General features: G+C 42.8%; 1 protein-coding gene across 1 annotated transcript in view; it reads right to left on the bottom strand.

Moving 5' to 3' along the window:
* Positions 1 to 22,166: 22,166 nt before the first annotated feature.
* KPNA4 (karyopherin subunit alpha 4) overlaps positions 22,167 to 24,825 on the bottom strand; it is a 61,501-nt gene continuing 58,842 nt past the window's right edge. Inside the window, exon 17 of the mRNA XM_073359521.2 lies at positions 22,167 to 24,082. Coding sequence (XP_073215622.1) covers positions 23,984 to 24,082 — 99 coding nt within the window. The 3' untranslated portion in view covers positions 22,167 to 23,983. The remainder of the gene's footprint in view (positions 24,083 to 24,825) is intronic.

Below are 24,825 nucleotides of genomic sequence, written 5' to 3'. Positions count from 1 at the left end.
TCACAGATTTTCAAACCTAAAAATCTGTGCCGAGGTTGTTTATGCTTTAAACCACCTCAGCACATACCAGGTTTATGAACATTAAAAAGTTAACTGCAAAGGAACACTGAAGCCCATTAACCTGATTGTGTGCCAGCCAGTATGCCCTCACTGACGAAAGGTGCAGTCACACCTGAACAGCTAAACATTAACCTTGCTCTTTTAAGCTAAACAGAGTCATGTCACTGGCTCCATATCTGCTGTTACATAACAGATAACAAAACTCCAGTGGGGCATGGTGCTGGCACATAGGGTCTGAGGTACGTGGTATGATTTTTCAGAATCTCTTTTGAGAATAGTCGTGTAGGTGAAATAGCTGGTACTTATTATGCTATTTCTATGCATGTATATTCATCTTGATATCTGAAGTTATGAATATTAGCTATGTTTACTACGTTTGCTCCTGTGGTAACACCCACAAGGTATTTACCCAGCACATGAAGGGACAAGTCAAGTTGAATGGACCATTAAGGAACACTTAGCTCACAATGGACCCTGGAAAACGCCTGTCTACACTTAATGGACTTTTTGTGAATGTTCTAACTAGAACATGGGTGGGGGTGATGGACATGTAACTTGCCCATGTGACTCCAAACACCATCTTTCACAGTAAGAACAGATTTCCCTTTACTTGGTACTTGGCAGAAGCTAAAAGGCCCTGGCCTGGAAATATATCCATGTTGCCTCTTTCCTGCTCCAGCCTCTGGACTACGAACATATACTATTGGGAGCATTCTAACCAAGGGACTGAGGACTTTAAGGTAATCCGGAGCTTCATATTTTCTTGATCCTTTGCAGCTGGACTTATGAGTTGGATATGGTACAGACACTGTTCTAGCTTTACTGATTGCTGATTTCTTCCTTGCAATGGACAAAGATCGGATGTCTGCTGACTTTTTCACATGAGTCAGGGGCCTTTGATAGCTGTGGTATAAGCAACATAGCCCTTGCTTGAGTGGTTTTGTTCTTTCCTCTCCAAATATCAAAGCCTGTTCCCATTTAACTCAATAGCAAAACTCCTTTTGATCTCAATGGGAACAGGATTTGGCCCCAAGAGATCAGAGAATGTGATTTCGATCAATTGCTTATCTGTCCAGAGACAGGTCTCATGCATGTTCTGCCAGGCTGATTTTGATTGCTCCTCATGCTGAGGAAAATAATAAAACAATTTGGGCTGTAGTTCTATCAAGATGTACATGGCACACACAGTTCTATGCCTCTTTTCCATCAAACCCAGATGGCGCAGCGTCTTTGCTTTCCTAGTGCCTGGTGGAGAGCAATATTTATATAAAGGCAAGCTGGCAGAAACTTAGTTTGGATGTAAGGGAGGCATTGATAGTGTGTTAAGGGAAATGGGGTAATTATCCTTCCTATCCTCCTTTCATTTAAGAAGTTTTCAATTTGGGGTGCTGCTGGATCCTCAATGACACCTGAAAGTACAGTTGGCACCAGGGGCCCAAAGCATCATTTTACAACTACATCTGTTTAACATCTTCTTCATTTTATCCAGAGACGGATTTACAGTGAAACACAAGGTGCCCTGGCACGGGGCCTGGACCCTGGAAAATAATACACATACCGCCCCCACCCCCAGTCCCCTGCTGTGAGCCACTCAGGGCAGAGGGCTGGGGTGGGGCAGGGAGCACCCCCATGCCCCCCAGTCCTGACTCCCAAACCCCCCTCACACACTTCCTGCCCTCCCTCACTCACCCTCCAGCCTGAGCACCAAATGGGAGCTCCTGCACCCCACCCCCCCTGACATTCCCACCTGCACCCCTTGCACCAAATGGGAGCTGCCCCAGGTAAGTGCTCCACACCCTAACCTCCTACCCCAACCCTGAGCCCGCTCCTGCACCCTAACTCCTGGCCAGACTCTGCACCCCAACCTGCTCCTGTACCCTCTCTCCCAGACCCTGCATCCCCAACCCTGACTCTTGCACCACCCTCACACACCCCGTCTCCCCAGCCATGACTCCTGGACCCCCTCAACCCCCAGCCACCTGTGCTCCCTGACTCCTGCACCCCCTCACACACTCCCAGCCCTGACTCCTGCACCCTGTCCCACATCCTCACCTGCACCCCTCACACCAAACAGCAGCTACCCCAGTAAGCACTCCACATCCCAACCCCTGTCTCAGCCCTGAGCCCATTCCTGCACCCTAACTCCTGGCCAGACCCTACACCCCAACCCTCAGCCTGTTCCTGCACCTAACTTCCTCCCAGACCCTGCTCCCCCCAGCCCTGAGCCCCCTACCGCACCATAAGTCCTGGCCAGACCCTACACCCCAACCCTCAGCCTGTTCCTGCACCTAACTTCCTCCCAGACCCTGCTCCCCCCAGCCCTGAGCCCCCTACCGCACCATAAGTCCTGGCCAGACCCTGCACTAAAACTTTTTTAAGTTATTTTTTTTATAAAGTGCTCTTATCCAAAGCGCTTTACAATAGTTAGCTAACCGTACGAACAATATTTGGAAAGATCATGAAGTGGTCTGCTGAGACCCTCAGCGATTTTCAAGGGGTCTGTGGAAAAGTTAGACAGACTACAAAAACAACCAGGGAACCTCGCTTTATTTTCATTTACTTCCTATTACTTCCTGGAGGAGAAGGAAGAAAAAAAAGAATGAAAAACGGGGGGGAGGGGAATAAGAGAGACTGTTCTTTTCCTTGGCTGGGTCCCAAGGAGGGGCCCCTAAAAATGAAGCTGAGCAGAGCTGAGCCCCCCAGACAGCCAGGCGTGGCCCCACCCACACTCCGCCCACGGGGCCCGGCTGTGGGGGGGCTCTGGGTTCCGGGGCGCGCGGAAGGGGCGGGGCTAGCCTCCCCCAGCCGCCGGTTCACGGGCCGCCCAGGACTGCCACAGCCCTTTCACTGTGCCCGGGCCACAGCTCCCCCTGCCGTAGTGGCGCGGACTGCGCTGCCCGGTGTCCCGTTATTTCAAAGGCTGTGGGAGCCGCGCAGCACGGCGGGTTGCGGCATTGACTCGCCTTCCCTCGTCCCGGACTCTGAGCGCTGCCGCCATGGAAGCGGAGGAGGCGGCACACGGCAAGCCGATCTCTGAAGATCGGCGTCGGCTGATCCCGGCAGCAGGCAGAAGACGACAGGGCAGCCTGGCCGCAGCCGTGGCCCAATGCTTAGCCCTCGGCGTGATGTGCACGGCCGGGGCCTACCCCAGCTGGGTCCTAGTGACGAGCGGCGACGGGAGGAACCAGTCGGTACTAGGGGTGGTCTGGGCCGTGCACCCGCGAGATCCTGCTCCTGACTCCCCGCTCCTGGGTCGGGCCGGAGGCGTCCTGATGGCTTCTATAGCTGTCTGCTGCGTCCTGGCCATCCTGAGCGGCTACGGGGCCTTGGTGCTGGACTTCCTGGGGCTGCGGCGGGGCGGAGTGGCCGCTCCCCTCCTGCATGGCTTGGCCACCCTGCTCGCTGCTGGCGCCGCGGCGCTGTGCTCCTGCCTCTTCCAGTTAGTCCGGAGCAGACTCCGAACTGAGAAGGAACTGCAGCACCGTGGCTTCTCCTCGACCCCTGGCCAAAGCTTCTTCCTCTCCATACTAGCCTGCGCCTTAGCGGCCACTGCGACCGGCCTCAGCTGCAGCGCCTCAGCCCGTGTGGGACCTGCCGCAGGTCTCTCCCCTCCTGGGATGGCGCGGAGGAGGAAAAGACCGAGCTTCCTCAAGCAGGAGGGAGAAGGGGCTAGTGACACAGAGAGCAGCCTCCCCGCATCGGAGGGGGAGACTGACCCCCGAAATGAGAAGGTGGTGGCCTTGGTACAGGGGGAAGCGGAACCTGGGATGGCAGGCAGTCTCTGCTTCACACATGAAGAGACTGAACCCCGACTGGCAGGGAGTTTCCCCATCATACAGAGGGAGATTGAACCCCGACTGGCAGGGAGCCTCCTTTTCATAAGGAGAGAAACTGACCCAAATGGAGGCGGGTCTCCCTTTCATACAGGCAAAGACTGAGCCCCAAATAGAAGAGGATTTCCCCTTCATACAGGGCAACACTGAATTCCAAGTGGCAGGGAGTCTCCCATTTGTACAGGGAGAGACTGAATCCCAAATGGTAGAAGACTGCTCTTCATACAACTAGTGACTGACTCTCACTCCAGGAAAATCCCTGTTTCACTGGGGCAAGAGACTGATCACCCTCCCCCCTAAGAGGGACACTACTCAGCCTCCTTTCCACACTACAATAAGAGACTGATGCAGCAAAATCCTGCCTCACCCGCTGGCAAATAACTTCCCAAATGAGAAAGTATTCCCTGCCCTAGGAAAATCCATCTTGTCAAAAGGAGAGACTTCCAACAAAGCATCCTTCAAGTAATTCCCTGGAATGGAGAGATCAGGAGGTGACATACCAGAATCCTTCCTCACCAGAAAGGAAGACTTCCACCAAAGTGCCTTAAAACTGATCCTCAAAAGGATTACAGCTCTCCCGGAGCTATGCAGCAAAACCATAAAACAGCATCTTTAAAAACTGCCTTAAAACTACTACTAAAAATAAGGGAATGGTCCTCCATAGGAGTGACACTGCCAAGTTTAATTTAGATTTGCAAGTCCTCAAGTGGTTAATGGGGATTTGGGCTTCCACAAGCCTTCCACTGTGTTCCTTTGCTATTGAACTGGGCAACTCTGCATCTTGTTGAATGTTATAACAGTGTTAAGAGTATTTTAAGGATTTGTCTTAGCTATGTGTGTGTGTGTGTGTGTATATATATATATATATACACACACACGCACACGTGTGTACACACAATAAAACTTTATTTTCTCTCTTTTATAGTCTTACACATATCACAGTTTTAAGATTTCTTTTAAAATATACCATACTAACTAAAGAGTGAACAGAAGCTTACCTAAGAGATAGATACATTAGTAAGCTTTTTATACAGCAACAGATTATTCAAACTCTACTTAAGGCTGAAATTTAAGTAACAGAATAGTTTCTTTCCAAAACATTTTGCAATAAAAAGTCCCCTTATAGATAAGTGGGCTAAATTCTAGCCCCATTGAAATCAATGAGGCTCACAATTTGCATAGCTCTTTTAGAAGGCCAACCACAATAGCATAATTAATTAAAGAGTGTTATTATTATGAACAAAGCATTAGGTATTTCTGACTTTTTATATAGCATTAAGTAGACAGGTAGTTTTCATTTAAAAAATTACAAAATCTAATGTAAATATTTTTAGCATTTTAAAAAATCAGTTAAAATAGTTTGCTTGGAATTTAAAATCAGTAGTACTCCGCATTCTCTGAAATCCAATAAGTGCAACATTGAACTAATACATGACAACCAAAAAGTGAAAATTACTAACGTCATTATGTATGATTTAATTGTAGAGTTGATAGGAAATTTTACAGCAAAACTTTTTTTTCCACGGAAAATGAATTTTAGATGAAGGAGAATGGTTTAAAGTGTTCACATTTTTGATAAACTCAAAGTGAAAATTTTGGGGAATCAGAACATTTTCAATTTTGGATTTCTGACAATACAAGATAGCCTGTATGCTATTGTAAAAGGTAGCATCCAGTAAATCGGTTCTTGCTAATACCTTAAAAAAAAATACAAAACTTCCCTGGCTAGAGAAGTTGTGGCCATCAACTTTGATATCAATGGAAGTGGGTACTTCATAGAATGAGCAGGTCCATGCTCTTTAAAGTCAGTGGGAGTTTTGTAATTGATTTCAGCAGGAACAGGTCCATTATCAGAAACTAGAAGGTAAGCAAGATGAGACTCAGATGCTAACTCAAATACTACAACTTACATAACAACGTGGGAGGGCATGTGAACCCTGTTGGGGGAGGCTTAGCCCCAGCCCCACCCCCACCCCTTCTGCATGAGGCCCTGCCCCTCCCCCAACCAGAGACCCCACTGTGGCCACCTGAGGCTGCCTGAGCACCCCCAGCCTTGGAGTGCTTGGTAGGTGGTGCAGTCCCAGCGCCTCCAGCCCTGGAGCGTCAGGTGGTGCAAGCACTGGCCCCAGCCACTCCAAGTCCTAGCCACAGGCTGCCCTAGTCTTGAGGCGGGGTGGGAAGGGGGAAGAGTGGGAAGCTGGAGGGGGCCTGGAGGTAGAGTGTGGGCAGGGCCATGCCAGGCTTAGCCTCCCCTGGCCTGTGATACCCACCACCCATGAACAACAAATTAAAATCCTGTATTTGCTAATTAATATTGTAAATTCTGCCATGAGTTTAGACACTTGCAGCGCAACTGACTTTAAGAGTTCAGGTTTGGACCTATAATGTAATTCACCTTAATGCCAGATGATCTGATTCTCAATCAAAATATTTCATCAGATACATTAAGTTATTCCAGAAAAGCTATTCCTAAATAACTATGTATGGGCACTCTTATTCTGGCAAAAAAGAGTGCCTTTTTTCAAATTAGCTTAATCCAATCAGGAAGTAGATTAAGCTAAACCAGAAAAAGGCACTCTTATACCAGAATAAAACAGTGTGAATTTAAATCAGAATAACTATTCTGGAGTCACTCCATGTGTGGACATTCTTATTTTGGAATAACTGTCATGAGTTGAAAAACCCTAAATCCTGATCCTATTGAAATCAAAAGCAAATCTCCCATTGACATCGATAATATCATGATTTAATCCCAAATTTTTAAAAACTGCCTTAAAACTAGTTCCATTTACATTTAGAACTTGCCTGCACTTGAAAGTCAATGTGGATTAAGGTGGGGTGAATTTAAAGTATAGTTGCTGTATAACTCCTGTGTGGACACACTTTTTCTGGAATAAAAATGTCCACACATTAAGTTAATCAGGAACAACTGTGTGTATAGACAAGCCTTTACACACTCACTTTAAGATGCTGCCAGAGCAGCGCAAAGAGACCTAGTGTAATATAGAATCAGGTCTAAGGGGTTTCAAATCAGATTGCCTGTTTTGTAACGAGTGCAGAGCACATTCCTCCCTGCTGTTCAATTATTAAGATAGTTGCTGCCTTCTCATACAAAATGTGATGTATTTCAGTAGTCAATACTAAAAGAAAATGATCTCCATTAGTCACAAATATTGGCCACGTAAAAGGAAATGGATTTGGCATTCACCCTAAATGATGCTTCTTCTTTGAGTAGATGCAGCCATGTATTCCATGTGGGGATGTGCACACTGCATGCACCAGAATGAGAGAACTTTGCCTACCAGTACCCATAGGAGTGATAGTCACGCCCTGTAGTCATAACCCCACCCCTGGCTGCATAAGGACGGAACTGTCTCAGTTCCCTCAGTTCCTTCTCATGGCCTGTGGCTAAAGCAGGGATGGACAAACCACGGTCCAGGGGCCGCATCCGGCCCTCCAGACATTTTAATCTGGCATTTTAATCTGGCTCCAGACTGGGAGCAGTGTCAGGGGCTTGCCCTGCTCTGCATGGCTTCTGGAAGTAGCAGCATGTCCCTCCTCCAGCTCCTACATGTAGGGGCATCCAGGGGGCTCCACACGCTGCCCACGCGCCACCCTCTCAGCCCATGGGCACTGTAGGGACAGCGCCTGCGGACGGGGCACCGCGCAGAGCTACCTGGCCACACCTCTGGGTAGGAGCTGGATGGGGGAACATGCCGCTGCTTCTGGGAGCTGCTCGAGGTAAGCGCTGCCTGGAGCCCTCACCCCATCCCACACCCAACCCCCTGCCCCAGCCCTGATCCCCCTCCTGCCCTCAAACCCCTCAGTCTCAGCCCAGAGCACCTACCTGCACCCCCAACCCCTCATCCTCAGCCCCACCCCAGAGCCCACAGCCCCAGCTAGAGCCCTCACCACCTCCCACACCTCAACCCCCAATTTTGTGAGCATTCATGACCCGACATACAATTTCCATACTCAGATGTGGCCCTCGGGCCAAAAAGTTTTCCCACCCCTGGACTAGAGTCAGAGCTTGGTGTGGTGTCTTCACCTCACACTATTGCTCTGTCTTCTGAGAACTTTATCATGTATATTGTGGTAGTATCTTAGGTTCGGTTTAAGTGTTAGCAGAATAGTTGGCTGCCCTGCCATTGTCTGTGGTGTAGTGCGGGCCATCCCCAACAGCACCCCACAAATGAGGTGCTTGTGTCTCAGCAAGGCATACATTAAAGAGGGCTGTTCCATCAGCAAGTTGTTCACAGAGAGGACTCAGTTGGCGAAAGACTTGCAGCTGAAGCAGCACCTGTTGGAGCAGGCCATGAGGCCCACTTCAGAACTGAGGCCTTCTTCTGATCAGCAGTCACCTTCAGATCTGACAAGTGATGCCAATCTGAGATCAGGCTCTGGTATCTCCCTGCAGGGGAAAAGGGGTTGTTCACCCGCCTCTGGTGTGGCAAGGCTAGGGTGACCAGACAGCAAATGTGAAAAATCAGGACAGGGGGTAAGGGGTAATAGGAGCCTATATAAGAAAAAGACCCAAAAATCAGGACTGTCCCTATAAAATTGGGACATCTGGTCACCCTATGCAAGGAAGAGGTTCCATAAAACAAGTCGGGACCATTCTATGGCTCCGGGAGACTCCTTTTTTTAAGAGGAGTGCAGACCAGCACCATACTCCATGCAGAATGGAGCAGGTCTGTCCAACTGCGCCCCAGTACAGCATCAGGAGCAGTAAGGGTCTGTACTGTCAACTCTAGTTCTGATCATGAAGCATCTGTTGAGTCTGATCCAATGATGTCAGCACCAGTGCTGACTGTCTCCAAGTCAATGGCATATCAGGCGGCATCAAACTTGCATTGCCTCTCAATCCAGGATTCTCCTCTAGTTCAGGAGTTCTCTGGTGCTATAGCTTCTATTGGCTCATCCTCCTTTGTTCCCTGGCACCTGCTGGCCATGTTGCAGAGCTTTTTTCTCCCATCTGTGTCAGAAAACTGCCTTCTTTGTGGCTATAACATCTGCAAGGAGAGTGTGAGAGTTACAGGCTTTGATTTCAGAGTCTCCTTACACACAATTTTCCAGAGACAAAGTAATCCTGTGGCCACACCCTATGTATTTATCTAAGGTGGTTTCCCATTTTCACTTGAAGCAAATTATATATCAGTGTTCTTCCCTAAGCTGCATTCAACTCCAGAGGAGCAGCATCTTCACACAGTGGGTATCAGGCAACGTCTGGCTTTTTATCTGGTAGACCTAAACCTTTCCATTCATCACCTCAACTGTTTGGATCATGTGTGGATCTGTTGAAGGGTCAAGAGATCTTTTAACAGACAGTCTCCAGGTAGATAACTTTCTGTATCATGACAGCATACAAAATAGCCCAGGCTGTGCCTCCTAACGGTGTACAAGCTCATTCCATGAGAGCTCAAGCAACATCAATGGCATTTCTAAAGGACATTCCTATACTGGATATCTGCAAGGTGTCCACTTGGTCCTCTGTGCATACTGTTGCAAACCACTATGCCATTACAGCAGCGTCTAGATCAGATGCAAACTTTGGGCAGGCAGTCCTGCAGTCCTTCTTTAAATAGACTCTGAGCTGCACCTCAGACGAATACTGCTTGTGAGTCATCCATATAAAATACATGGCTGCATCTACTTGAAGAAAAACTGTAACTGTTGTTTTTTGAGATGTGATGCAAATGTGTATTCCATGACCTGCCCACCATTCTTTCTGCATCGGAGTCTATACTACTGATGTTCGGTGCAAAGGAACTGAGGGGCTCAGGGTGATACCACCCATTTACAGCATGGGGAGGGGTAGGCCAGAGGGTGTAAGTGCCACCCCTACAGGTACTGCTAGGCAAAGTTCTCCAGCTCTGGTGCATGAGTTACTCACCCACTCACATAGAATATATGTCTGCCTTACATCGAAAGGAACAACAGTTAAGGATAGGTTACCATTTTTTGTTACCAGTGCTTCCTTTTTTTCTATAGGTTTTTGTGATTACAGTCCATTTTTTTCTGTTTAACTACAAACTATGACAAATAATGTCTCTGATTCTGCTCTTACTTACCCCAGTTTAAATCAATGGATGGTAGTTGGGGTTACACCAGTATAAAATCAGTAGGAGACTGGAATCAGGATCAATGTATGTTACTTTTAAAACATTTTTTAGTGTCATTTTCCTTTATTTGTACCAATATAGATACTAAAGTATTGTTATTCTTAAACCCATCTAGGCAGTTTTGTGGCCTTGGGCAAGTCACAACCTACTCTGTGTCTGTCCCCTCCTCCATAAAATGGGGATAATAGTCATATTTTGCACTTTGAAAATATAAATAGTGATGCCACTGCTAAGAACTGTAAAACTATTTACCCTGTCCAAATTCACTACTCTTGTTTCCATATTTCCTATTTTACTTTTCTCTATTCCTTCTCTCTCTTTTATTCCTTCCAGCATCTTTCTAATGCTTTAATACTTCTTTTTTTCCTTTTAATCTCTCTTTCCTATCAGCCTTCAGCTTCTCTTCAGCCCAGCCCAGCTCTCTACAAATATTATTTCCAAATGCCCTGCCTTAGAACATGCTGATTTGAATATTCCATTCTTTTTGTTAAAGGGATATCACCTTAAACATTTTGCTTACTGTTTGAACAGAAAGGAAATTAACACAACACCATGTGTATCCATAATCCTGTGGTTCATGCACAGTTGCAAGGGTTGCACCCATTTTGTAAGTCCATTACTGATGCTGCCTTAAAAGTATGTACTTTTGCATCAAGAGTGGTGAATCTTTGTAATTACAGTAGGATGCTTGAGTTGGGTAGTGGCTTTCAACAGCACTGTCTATCCCACAGAGACTACAGGAGGCAAAAAGTAGTAGCTGCTGGGCCCTAGACAGCTGAAAACCTGAGATAAGCTAAAGTCAGAGCAAATCCCTGAAAATAATTCTTTAGGGCAATTCCGCCCGCCAGATCTGAAGGGTGAATCTTTAGCCAAAATGGTGACTGTTCTGTGTTTGGGAAGGAATTATCCTTTTGTTCCTCCAAAAATGGGTTTGTGCTGGCTGTGTACCACAAGTGCACTGAAGCAAAATTTATTGGAACAAAGATCACTGTTCATTCTTAAAGCGTCTTGCCTTATTGCACTGTTCACCCTAAATCCTCCCATCCCAAATCAGATCAAATTGAAAGCTTTACCAGGCACCAAGGATAATCCATCTTTAAGAATGGGAACTGGTACAAAATAGGTAACCTATATGGAAGCCCACAAATCTATGGGGTAATAGATCGATGGCAACATATCTACCTTTAGGTTAGAACACAAACTTCAGTAATCCAGAACACTACATTGATGCTGGATCCTCCAGTATCTCCACAATTATAGAACAGTATTGTGTAACATGATAGAAATAAATTCACATAATCTTCATCAGTATGCTTTTCAAAATAGCTCACAAAAATGCAATACATATTAACAAAACGCCTTATTGTGCTATTGACAATGTAAGTCATAGCCCCTTACTCACAACTAGACCTGTACTTATACATAGTCAATGTCATATGTGGCATTTGTCATACACAGTGCCAACTGGAGGTGCTGTCCCCAACTATCAGGACAGTAGTTTCTGTATAACTTGGGAAGGCTGTACAGCTTCCACAAGTCAGTACCTATGATAACTATTAATGTGGATAATCCTGAGAGAACTGAGTCAAATATACAAAAGCAGTCTCTAAAAACTGCTCCTGCATTTATTTGCACCCATATTGAGTGCAATTCCTCATGAGTGCAAATTAAATTAGACTCCCTGATATCTCCTGAATTTAGATGTTCATGGCAATTTATAGACTAAGTAAAATGTATTTTTGCTCCAAGGAGTTTGCAGTTTAAACAAGACATAACACAGCACAGGATGACAAACAAAGAGATTGAAGAATCCTGATACCACTTGGTATAAAGACCAGAGAGGCTTACTAAATTGGTGTAAATGGGTTGCTAATCTGTTAGCCAAAATTATCGGTGTCATCCATAATTAGGAGGATTCATGCGGATGAATTGGTGGAATTAACGGACAAGTTTTGATGTGCTGATATATTCTTAATAGGTGTTCAGAGATCACAGAACGAAACATTTTACTAAACTGTCGTAAATGTGGGGAAAACAGCCCCATGCTGTGATCTGGCATTGGTGATGTGGATATAACATAATTAATTAAAAACCAGAAAGCTCCACTTCTGTCCAGCATACCAGAGCCATTTTGAATCGTGTTTATATAAGTTGTTTATTTTTAGCCCCAGACTGCTCTTTAATATAACTATTTAACAACCATTCAATGCTCTTTTCTATAAACTTAGACATGAAAACCAAGAACTCATTACAGGTAACAAAATGATCATGTATAATGAAAGATTTCATATCGAACATGTGTGGCAACATTAATAGCTTGAGGAAAAAATACATGTTGTCTTGTGCTTATTCAGAAACTAGGAAATCGAGTAGGGGAGTGTGAGAAAACTTGAAATTTAATTACTTTTACATAGGTTGAATTTTCAGCAAATTTTTACTGTGGTTGTTGGAGTGATGTTAATTCTTTCAGAGTTTTTGTAGGTCTCCTGAGACTTACTCTGGCAATAGCCAAACCTTATTGACTACCAGCAGCAGTTTGTAAACTTTACATATTTTCTGCTACTAAATTTCCTTTAATAAAGTCTATTTGATCCAGATGTATGATTTTAAAAAAATAATTGTTTGCAGTCTTGTGACCAGCATTCTTGCTGGTAATTTGGAGACTCTGCCATTGTCAAGTACTGAAAAAGAAGATGTTTTTCTTTCTAGTATATATCATTTAATTCCTTGTATAACTACAGTATGTCTATTATAGGGGGAGGTGGTAGAAACTCCTATATTTAAGTTACCTAACACTTCCCACTGCAAATGGTTCTTGCCATCTTTTTTTTTTATATGCTCCGACACATCCAGTTTGCCTTTGAAATTCTGTAGAGAGAACGCCCTGGGACTAGAGAGATGCCTTTCACTACATTCTCCTCAGGTTTGGCTAGGTTACACAAATACTGGCATTTCCCTTCTTTTCCTTGTGCTCGTCAGGAAATTATCTGGAAGCCTCGCAATATACTATTCAAAAGGTGAACATTCTAACATTTTAATGAATCTGGCCCACATTGTTGCAATCAGCACTGTCCAGAAAATATGTGGACCACACTAATTGCAAGCACCAAACAATATAATCCTAATTTGAGTGATTAAAGACCAATTCTGCAAGTACTTTTGCATATCTGTTACTTAGCTCATATGAGTAATTCCACTGAAGTAAACTCATGTGAGTAAAATTATACTCCTGCATAAGTGTTTGCAGGATCAAAGCCTAAATTATCTAATGCAGTACACATGCAGACTATGATAGCTAGTTTTTTTGCTCTTTTTCGATTGCCATAGGGCTTACTTATCACAGATAGTGAAATGTCTACCTTGCTTCTACAGAGAAAACTGCTAAACTGTCAGAATTCTTAATACTGGGGTTGTTCTAAAACTTATTCAAAAGCAACGAAGATTGTATTTTCCTCTAAGGGAGGAAGTGAAGATAGGGACAAATTGTTACAATATCCTATAAAAGGCAGCAAATAGCAGATCTGCCATGAAAGCTCCAAGCTCTCCCAGTCATCTAGTTAAGTGATGGCTTTAAAGAATGAAGTCTTGAGGAAGCGGTGGAGGAGAGAACAGGCAGCTGTACATTAAAGGGGGTTTCCTCAGGGACTGAGAACCAAATTAAGGTCACAGTGGGTGGCCAGGTTCCATACAGGGGGAAACAAGTTGTGTTAGCCCTTGAGGAATCTGGCTTTAGTGAGGTGGACAAAAATGGAGAAGTCTTTGATGTGTGAATGGAAGGCTATAATGGGTCCAAATATACTTTGAGTTTACCGATGGAGCTTATATCTTTAAATTAGGTCTGTCAATTAATTGCAGTTAACTCAAAAAAATTAATCCTGATTAAAAAATGATTAGGGGACTGGAACACATGAGTTATGAGGAGAGGCTGAGGGAGCTGGGATTGTTTAGCCTGCAGAAGAGAAGAATGAGGGGGGATTTGATAGCTGCTTTCAACTACCTGAAAAGGGATTCCAAAGAGGATGGCTCTAGACTGTTCTCAATGGTAGCAGATGACAGAACGAGGAGTAATGGTCTCAAGTTGCAGTGGGGGAGGTTTAGATTGGATATTAGGAAAAACTTTTTCACTAAGAGGGTGGTGAAACACTGGAATGCGTTACCTAGGGAGGTGGTAGAATCTCCTTCCTTAGAGGTTTTTAAGGTCAGGCTTGACAAAGCCCTGGCTGGGATGATTTAACTGGGAATTGGTCCTGCTTTGAGCAGGGGGTTGGACTAGATGACCTTCTGGGGTCTCTTCCAACCTTGATATTCTATGATTCTATGAAAAAAATTAATCACGATTAATCGCACTTCTAATAGAATACCAATTGAAATTTATGAAATAGGTCAGGCTGTTTTTCTACATTTTTCAATATTGATTTCAATTACAACAGAATAAAAAGCACAGTGCTCACTTTATATTATTATTTTTATTACAAATATATGCACTGGAAACATGATAAAGTATTTTTCAATTCACCTCATAAAAGTACTGAAGTGCAATCTCTTTATAATGAAAATGTAACTTACAAATGCAGATTTCTTTTTGGTTACATAACGACACTCAAAACTAAAACAGTGTAAAACTTTAGAGCCTACAAGTCCACTCAGTCCTACTTCTTATTCTGCCAATTGCTAAGACAAACAAGCTTGTTTACATTGATGGGAGATACTGCTGCCTGCTTATTTACAATGTCACCTGAAAGTGAGAACAGGCATTTGCATGGCACTTTTGTAGCCGGCATTGCATTTACATGCCAGATATGCTAAACATTCATATGCCCCTTCATGCTTCAGCCACCATTCCAGAGGACATGCTTCCATGCTTATGATGCTCATTAAAAAAATAATGCATCAATTAAATTTGTGACTGAACTCCGTGGGGGGAGAACTGTATGTCTCCTGCTCTGTTTTACCCGCATTCTGCATAGATTTCATGTTATAGCAGTCTCAGATGATGACCGAGCACATGTTTGTTTTAAGTACACTTTCATAGCAGATTTGACAAAATGCAAAGAAGGTAACAAAGTGAGTTTTCTAAAAATAGCGACAGCACTCGACCGAAGGTTTAAGAATCTGAAGTGCCGTCCAAAATCTGAGAGGGACGAGGTGTGGAGCATGCTTTTAGAAGTCTTAAAAAAGCAGCACACTGATGCAGAAGCTACAGAACCCAAACCACCAAAAAAGAAAATCATCCATCTGCTGGTGGCATCTGACTCAGGTGATGAAAATGAACATGCATCAGTCCACACTGCTTTGGACTGTTATCAAGCAGAACCCATCAGCAGCATGGAAGCATGTTCTGTAGAACAGTGGTTGAAGCATGAAGGGACATTTGAATATTTAGCGCATCTGGCATGTAAATATCTTGCAACGCCAGCTACAACAGTGCCATGTGAACACCTGTTCTCACTTTCAGACAACATTGTAAACAAGATGCGGGCAGCATTATCTCCTGCAAATTATAACCAACCTTGTGATTGGCTGACCAAGAAGCAGGACTGAGTGGACCTGTAAGCTCTAAAGTTTTACATTGTTTTATTTTTGAATGCAGTTTTTTTGTACATAATTCTACATTTGTAAGTTACACTTTCACAATAGAGATTGCACCACAGTACTTGTATGAGGTGAACTGAAAAATAATTGTTTTTTTACAGTGCAAATATTTGTAATAAAAATAAATACAAAAGTGAGCACTGTACACTTTGTATTTGGTGTTGTAATCAAAATATATTTTAAAGTGTAGTAAACATCCAAAAATATTTAAAATATATGGTATTCTATTGTTGTTTAACAGCGCTATTAATCGCTTGACAGCCCTACTTTAAATCCAACAGATGGAGAACACAACTTCTGATGCTTGAAAAGAGTGAAGAGAACACCAAGAATGGAAGTGTTTACACTTTTGAAGATAAGTTTTGTGAATACAAGGTTTCCTGCTAGATAAAACAGTCTGGACCTTAACTGAACAGGATAGCTCCATGCTTGAAAGACATTTAGGAACCATGTCTCAGCCAGAATAGTGCTATGAGAATAACCTTCGCTCTTTCCTATGCAGTTTGAGTAAAATATTGAGAATGTACTAGTTCTAAAATTTTAGCAACTCTTCACATAAGGAAGGGATTTTGCTGTGCCCTGACAGTCGATATAATTAATCGCTGCCTGGTTGACCAGCATTAACCTGATGGAGTGGCCCCGTACTGTGTAAAGGAAGTGTTGACAAGCATATTGAACTGCTCTCAGCTCTAGGATGTTGACGTGGAGCAGGATCTTTTGTGCAGACCACTTCATGTGGACTGTGGCCTCTGGGTGGTGAGTTCCCCCATCTGAAAAAAGAAGAATCTGTTGTGAAGATCTGTGAGGTTAAGGTCCCCACACAGATTTTCAGTAGGTCCTTCTACCACCTGAGGAAGTCCAGAACTTTCTGAGGTAGTGTGATGCATTTGGAAAGACTGTCTGTTTGGGGTATACACAGTCCTTAGCCATGCCTGAAGGCACCTGAGATGCAACCGTGCATGAAGTATGACAAATGTGGAGGCCAACATGGGCCTCGAGAGTCTTAGGTACATCCTTGGAGTTGTTTGTGGGCTTTGTTGTATCATTGAGATTAGACTGGACAGAGTAGAGAATCTTTCTTTGGGGAGATACAATGGCAGTTATGGAGTCTAGAGTGACTATGACTAAATCTATTCTTTGGACTGGGGTGAACGTAGACTTCCTCCGATTGATGCGAAGGCCCAGGGACTGAAATAGGGCTAGAGCCTTGGAGGTTGCCAACTGGACCTCGAGAGCTGATCGATCCCTGAGGAGCCAATCATCCAGTTATGGGAATATTGCTATGCCACACTGATTTAAATGCACCTCCACAGCTGAGAGAGTTGTTGAAGGGAAGGACTGGGAACTGATAGTGTTCTAAGCCAATTATGAAACACAGGAAACCTTTATGGGATGGGTAGCTAGCTATATGAAAGTAGGCACCTGGAAACTGAGGCCAACGAACCAGTCTCCTGATGGGATTATAGTAGCTAGCATCAACATCCTGAAGTGCTGGGAAAGTATATAGCTCTTCAGATTTCTGAGGTTGAGGATTGGCCTTCATCCTCTGCCCTTCTTGGGAACTAGGAAATAGTTGGAATTGAATCCTCTTCTAAAGAATTGTGGGAGAACCGTTTTGATCATCCCCAAGAGTAGGAGAGTGTGGTCTTCTTGTGTTAAGAGCTTTTCATGAGAGAGATGCCTGAAGATGGATGAGGAAGGGGGAATAGTGTGGAAGTGTATGGAATATCCCATATTGATCAACTCAAAGATCCATTTATCTGAGGCAATGTTCCCAGGCCGAGAGGAAGTGCGATAATCTGTCTCCAAAGTAAGGGTGGATGGAATCATGCAGCACAGGATCCAGGAAAGTAGGAAGCCTGAAGATGCAAGGTATCAACCGAGATGTCAAAACTGATTATTAGAGGGAGGTGCAGATGATGTAGAAAGGGGTATTCCCCCCTTTTTTTGCTGTCTAGATGATCTCCTCTGAAAGCCAAACGGTCCAGGAAAAGTCTTTGGCATATGGTACTGAAATGGTCTAGAGTGCAGTGATGTTTTGGACCTACTAAACAGTCTATTGCAGGAACATAAATTCCTAGAGACCGTATGGTCGCCTTTGAGTCCCTCAGTAGTCTCTCTCAGCATTAAAGAGCTTGGGCCCTTCAAACGGAAAGTTTTCAACTGTATTCGGCACTTCTGTCAGGTGACCGGAAAACTAGAGCCAGGATGCTCTCCTCATAACCACTGCCATAGCTAAGGATCTATAAACCATTTCCAGGGCAGCCTGGAGGGAGGGTTTTGATATCAATTGACCCTTCAAAATGAGAGCCTAAAATTGTTCCCTCTGGTCCTGTGGCAGATGTTCAATAAAATGTGTGAACTCGAACAAGTGTTAAAATCATATTTTGCAAACAGTGCTTGCTAATTTGCTATCTGAAATCAGAGAGCCCCCACAGTCTAAATGTTGGGCTTGTTACCATAGGAGAGGATCTGGAGTGTTTTTTTCATTAGCTGCAACCACCATCAGGGAGTTGGGAATGAGGTGGGAAAACAAATGGTTTACTCCCATAGACAAAATATAATATAGGTGGGCTGGATAGTGGCCGGTGTTTGCAAATTGTGCAAGTAGGCGATAAGCAGAGGTTCATTGATTGGAAGGGTGATTTTCCCCTGAGGGATGATATTTAAAATGTCCACAAAGGAGTGTTGAGACTCCTGGATCTCTTCTAATAGAATCTGGAAAGATTCTGCCAGGCATTCTTGCAGTCTTGGAAGGCCTGAAAGTCATCAGCGTAAGGGGGTGGTGGAAGCATGACTGCCTCGAGATGAAGAGGACTTCACAGATGGGGGTAAGCTCCCTCTAATCCATGGGTCCTGCTGTTCTTGACTGCCTCTTCTTGTCAAAGAGGCATACAAGGGGACAATCATGTACCAAAGATTGGTCAGTTGGTGCCTGTGAGTGCTGTAGTACCAGCAAGTATTGGGGACTCTTTCTGGCTGGGAGCCTATAAAATTGTTCACCAACATAACCCCAGGAATTTCAGTAGATAGGGGGAGGATCGCCATGGGTACTCAACTCCTGGATCTAGGGCATCTGGTGTGGCCCGGAAGATCATCTTCCGCATAGTGGTTCACGAGGGTGTGATGGTATCGTGCCAAGGGCATCCTGTAGCAAGACTTCAGAGTCTGAAGAAGTATCCCCTGGGCTGAAAGGGGGGAGCATCAGACATATGTTCCGGTACTGAAGGCCTGAGTGGGGTTCAGTCTGGGGGACTGCAGTTGCAGGTGTCTGAATGGTATCAGGGAAGGGGCTTTCATAGGGGCCCATAGCAGGGGAGACTCCAGTACCTCCAGTATGAAAAGTTCCTCTGGGGAAAGAAATCTGGAGGGAGCTAGAGGACTATAGTATCAAAAAGTCTGAGTCAGCACCAGAGCCTGGAGAAGGGGTTGGTGCTGAGGTGATACCAGAGGCGCTTTGGAGAGGAACTTCTTTGACGTTACAGCTCTGGTGCTGGGACGGTGATGGTACCAGACCACGAATAGGTGGCCTGTGCACATGCTGGCACCACAAGGCATCAGTTGGTTCTGAGGCTGACGGCTCCCTGTGTTACGAGACCTTTCAGACCTTTAAGCTGTGCAAAACCAGTAGCTTAGTACCAGAGTCAGATAGAGCCTCAGCTGTACTCCTGGAGAGAGACAGACATCTCAGTGTGGGATTTATGGAATAACCTACCCCTCTTTGTCTTTTCCACAGTTGGGGAAAGAAGCTTCTTCTTGGATGACTTAGCTTCTGAATGTACTGCTCGAACTGCAAGAGTCACTGGAGCAGCCTAGGGGACGATGTATGACAGGGTGGGAAGCGGACGCCACTGGGGCTAGTGAGAGTTCTACTAGAAGGAACTTCAATCCAGCTTCTCTGTCTTTTTGAGACCTGCCTTTAGATGCCATACAATCCTTTCATTTTGACAGCATTTTAAGAAAAAGACCTCTGGTAAATATGGCAGGGCTTAAACCCCAGCGTCTTTGGCATAACCTGGAGGTCTAATGAACTAAAAATAGGAATCCTAAAGCAAAAAGGGTGGGTAACTCCCCCACCAACCACAACTGTTCTGAAACTAAAAATAAAACAAAACTAAATAAAGAATAAATCACCGTTAAAAAGGCAGGAAGCTGAGAACAGCACACACAATGGCTCCATCTCAAGTCACAGGCTATTAAGGCTTCAGCTAAAACAAGTATATTCAATAAATTAGGTGCAATCCAGCTATACTTAGTAATTAAGTGTATTTTGTTCAAAAGACTGTAGTGCCTTACCACACTGTTTGAATACCCTAATCACTGCTAAGAGTCAACATTTCACCAGATATTTAACTGCTTCTCCCTAACCTTCTGTAGCATAGAAGATAACTGGGGTAAAAAACACTTCATAGTAGGATACAGTATGTAATTCTATATCACACTGGAAGAGAAATGAACGTACAAGAAACCCTCTTCTAATGTGAAGTTAACATTGAAAAAAAACACAAGTACAAAGACATGGGGCAAAATCCTAAATTAGTATCTGGACACCTAAATAAGTGGCCTGATTTTAAAAATTGCTGAGGTCCCAGTAGCTCTGATTAACGTAAGTGATGCTCAGCACTTTTGGAAGTCAGATCTATTAGCCATTTATTTAGGTGGTCTAAGGAGTCTAATTTTAGGCATCCAATTTTATAATACCATGGCCATTATTCTCTACTGTACTAGTTAGAACATATTTTGCTCCAGGGGCACAAACGTGAATATTGTCACTTAAAAGTACATTTTCCTGGACCGTAACTACTTAAAATCGGTTCATGGCTGATGTTCTCAGCAGTCTAGAAAGTACAGTAAGTGCTACAAATTTAAACCTGTTAGGAAAAAAAAAAACTTGCAAGAGCAATTAATACACAATTGATTTTTATAAGTTGACTAAATCTATTAAACCACATTAACATTCTAATAAGTTGACCTTTTTAGATTTAAGTTTTGTAATAAAAAATATTGCATGCAAGACCTACAAAAATATTAACTGCTATGAAAAGTCAGTAATTTCTTCAGAAAGTCAGGCACAAATATAAATACTCACTTCTGAAAATGTAGTCCTCTGTAATTCAGCAATCCTTCTGTATAATTTAGTTTTTGCTTTCTTTACCAGAATTGCTACACTGTATAAGCTAAACAATTAGGAATACAAAAGTTTTCTAACAAACTATATTAAAAATGCAAAGATTTAATAGTAGTTTCTGTAAACTTGATTTGAAATACAAACTTCACATTTTAATTCCAAAAGTCCTCCTGTATCACTGAGTCATAAGTTACAGATTAAAGATTTATGAAAAATGTTCATTTGTATAGTTTTTCACAAAAAGCAAAATGTTTTCAAGTCTGAGGGTGGGATTTCAAGAGTGCTTAAGTAAATTAGGCATCCAAGTCCCACTATTAAGATCTGAACTCATTTAGGTGATTTTGAAAAATTCCAATGTAATGATACAGAAAAGAGGCAGTCAATGAAGATGCCTCAAAAGGGAAAGATATGGCAACCATGCTGAACCTGCAACACTAAACCAGGGAGGCACACTGTCCAATGAATAGGGTACTCGTCTTCAAGTCAGGAAACCTGGGTTCTACTTGCAGTTCTGCTACCAACATGGTGTGAGATTAGGCAAGTCATTCTATACCTCAGTTTCTCCATCTGTAAAACTTTAAGGACACTAGCCTTCCCTTACTTTGTAAAGCATTTTAGAGCTACTTGTGAAAAGGACTGTATGAAAACTCACAAGTGAACTGTGTTTTTTGGGGAAGATTTAGGTATGCAATTGAAAGTAAAAATATAGGTGGAACATAATTACTTAAGATGCAATTCTGCTCATTAGCAAAACATCCGATGGAATTACATAGTTAATATACACCGGATCCTCGCTAGAACGTGCATCTATATAGCGCAAATTCACATAACATGCAGTTGCGGTCATGGATCCCAAATGTAATTAGTTTAATTGCAATTCATTTTAACGCGGTCCCCGCATTAATGCGGTACCACGCATCGATCCCAAACCCTGCGTTCTAGTGAGGGTCCAGTGTACTGTATGATTTACATAATGCATGAAAGTAATCAACTCTCTTATGTCGGTTCTGAAGCCATAACTTCCTCTGAAATGTCCCTCATTTCAAGCATCACTCATTTTAGTCCTGAACCTATTTATGTTCTATACAAATTGTGTCTTCTCACTTATTATTGCATATTATTTTTATTAGATATAAAGAAACAGGGAAGTGAAGTTGCAGAAAGCTATTTACAGTCTTAAATTCCCTACATGAATAACAGTTCCTATTCTTCTCTTTGGGTCTGTCTCTCATATTGCATCCCATATTTGGGCCTTTGGCAGGTTGAGAGGTATGTCTGAAACACATTAAAGGGTTAAAAGGGTATGGAAGTAACAGTTTATATGAACATTTTGTTAAACTATTTTTTGCCTGCTTGTGTACACAAATGCTTTTTAACTTCTTCACTACAATTCAAGTTTATACAAAAAGACACACACCAAATAATACAATGCTGTTTTAAAGGTTTAACGTTTATTTCCCCAAGACAGCCTAGCCTGCACTCTACTTAGATAAATTTCACAAGCTAGTTTTCTGCTGCTTCTAGTTTTAAACTTTAACCATGTTTCTGATGACAAGGAATGCTGTAAAAATACTCTAGTCCAACAAAGAGTTATGATCACAAAATAATCTTTATCCATTCTACAGTGTTTCAGAATTGCCAGTTGATTTTAAAACACAAGGTAGATATAGATGCTAATGGTGACTAATCCGGTATGTTTTATTATAGCAAACTGTTGTTCATGCAACACTTGTGCTCAAAGGGGAAGGCACAGCATTTCCTACAATGAGCCACCTTATAAAGAGTTCTCCTTTTTGTATAAATTTGTAATGTCACCTTTAATTTAGTGTGCAGAACCTCAAAACTGAGGTATTACTCCAATTATAAAAACACTTGCATGTTTTTTATGCAAGTCTTAAAAATACAAAGTTTTCTCTCTAAAGTGGCTCAAAATAGATTGTTCATGGCTGCCTACATCTAAGATAAAAAGAGTCTAAAACAATTGGACAGATTAGGCATATTATTAAAGGTATTCAAACCAGGAATTGGATTTGTACATCTATTCACACCTCTTCTTCGGTCTTTATTCAGCAGTACATATGCACCAAATTTCATTTTTAGAAGTTTCCATATCATTTTCATAGAAAACAAAGTTTGAAAACAAGTAACATTGAACAGCACGGTATTCTACCACAAAAGAAACATTTGGTTACAGGACTCAACAAAATCTAAAAATGAGCTATGCTGTAGATTACCACATGCAAAGAGATCATTATGTTATCTTTGAAAATGAAAAGGATGATGAATTTATTACCACATTTTACTGTCTTCTACTATTATGGCAACTTATGTACTGCAACAGTCTATTTGGAGAGAAATGTATGTTTTTTCATGCAAAAATCTACAGAAATTTGTTTTGATGATATGGAAAGCTTTTCATAACATCAAACATTCATCTGGTGCAAATGCACAGGGAAGCCTTCCTGAAAATTCTGACTTTACAAGCAACTAATAATAAGCCATACAGGAAAGAAATTAAAAATAACTAAAAGAAACAGGGAAAAAATAAAATAAAACAGGCTGCAGGAGTAAACCAGAGTCTGCTGCTAAACCGGTCTTTATTTGTGTGTCCAGTGTAAGTTAACACTTATGAACTCATTTTGATAATTTACTAGGTTTATTATCAGCCCCCTGAAGGCGAATCAAGCTTGCATGCGTTCACATACAGCATCACAACCATACTCTCGTACACACGCCACTCCAGGACTAGGAGTCTGCTTCATGAGTGAAGAGCCCCAGGTTTGAAACATGAGCCTGGCTCCACAGCTGAGTCCAGACATTCATTCAATGTTGTCCATTCACACGGTGCTTCATAGCAAGGCCTGGGCTCATTCTCCTTGGACTTATATGGGCATCCTATTCTCTTTTATGCTTACAAAGCTTGATGATAATAGTACTGCATTTTCCCCCCCAATTGCTCTAGTAAGTCATTGTTCCTTCTCAGGCACTGAAGATCTTTGACCTGTAGCCCTTTTTCTTTGAACAATCTAAATAAGCATTCAGTGAAGTTTTTCATTACATTTTGCCACTCATTCTCACTCGCACCCACTCGCCATCTTGACTTCATTTGGGCTTTTCTGTGATTCCAAATGAAATCTTCACATTTTCTTTCCCGATTTAATGCAGCAGCGGATCCCATGAGCCAAGATTGATGGGTCAAACCATTTTTTATTCAGTGCTGCATTGTACCTAACCACCAAAATATCACTCTAAAACTGGAACCCTTCTGCTGGTACATTGGCAGATGAATTGAAACCAAATGTTCCACCTTGTATTGCCTCTGGAACAAGGCTAGGATCTTCATCAATCTATTAAAAAAACAAAAAAGTACTTTGAATGGGTACAGAGAGGACAAATACTAGTTGAAACAAGTTTTACATCACAGAACGATTCTAATGCTTATAAGACTAGATGAGTTTTTTAAACAATAGATAAAGCTAAACTATAGATGCTGATGTAGCCTACTTGTAGTAGTCTGACGCCATATGGCTCACAATCAGCAATACTATATTTACATACCTTTCACCCTGAATCACCCCGAAGCACTTTATGAATTCAAATATGACTTACAAACTGAATGACAGAGAGGGTGTAGCAACACTATTCGGACAAGAAAAGAAGAATCAAAATTGAGAGGGCAGCCCGGATAGACAGACGTGCTAGTTCTGCTTCAGTTAGCACACTAAAAATGGTAGTGTGGACACACAGACAGCGGCACATATTTGAATACTTCTAAAATGAGACCACCACCAGACTATTCTCAAGATGACTGAACTACCCAGCAATGCCTTTGGTATTTTTGAAGTTCTAATGCTGTTTTAGTATGTGTGTGTGTAAGTTAGTATTACTTTGGCTGTCCAAATGAATCTTGATTAAACAGTGTTCATGTACTGGTTTTTGTTATATGAGGTGAGTATCAGACATTTCATATACTCTACTCTCTAATTCTAGCCTGTGATTTCACTTTTTAAATGGCTGCTGAATAAAGTTAAACAGGGATTTTTGAAGTTATAGAGCCTGCTAATTTGGTGCTACCAATTTTGTTTTTCTT

The sequence above is a fragment of the Lepidochelys kempii genome, chromosome 9, assembly GCF_965140285.1.
Source record: "Lepidochelys kempii isolate rLepKem1 chromosome 9, rLepKem1.hap1, whole genome shotgun sequence".
Taxonomy (NCBI): domain Eukaryota; kingdom Metazoa; phylum Chordata; order Testudines; family Cheloniidae; genus Lepidochelys; species Lepidochelys kempii.
This window is presented reverse-complemented; position numbering and strand designations above follow the sequence as displayed.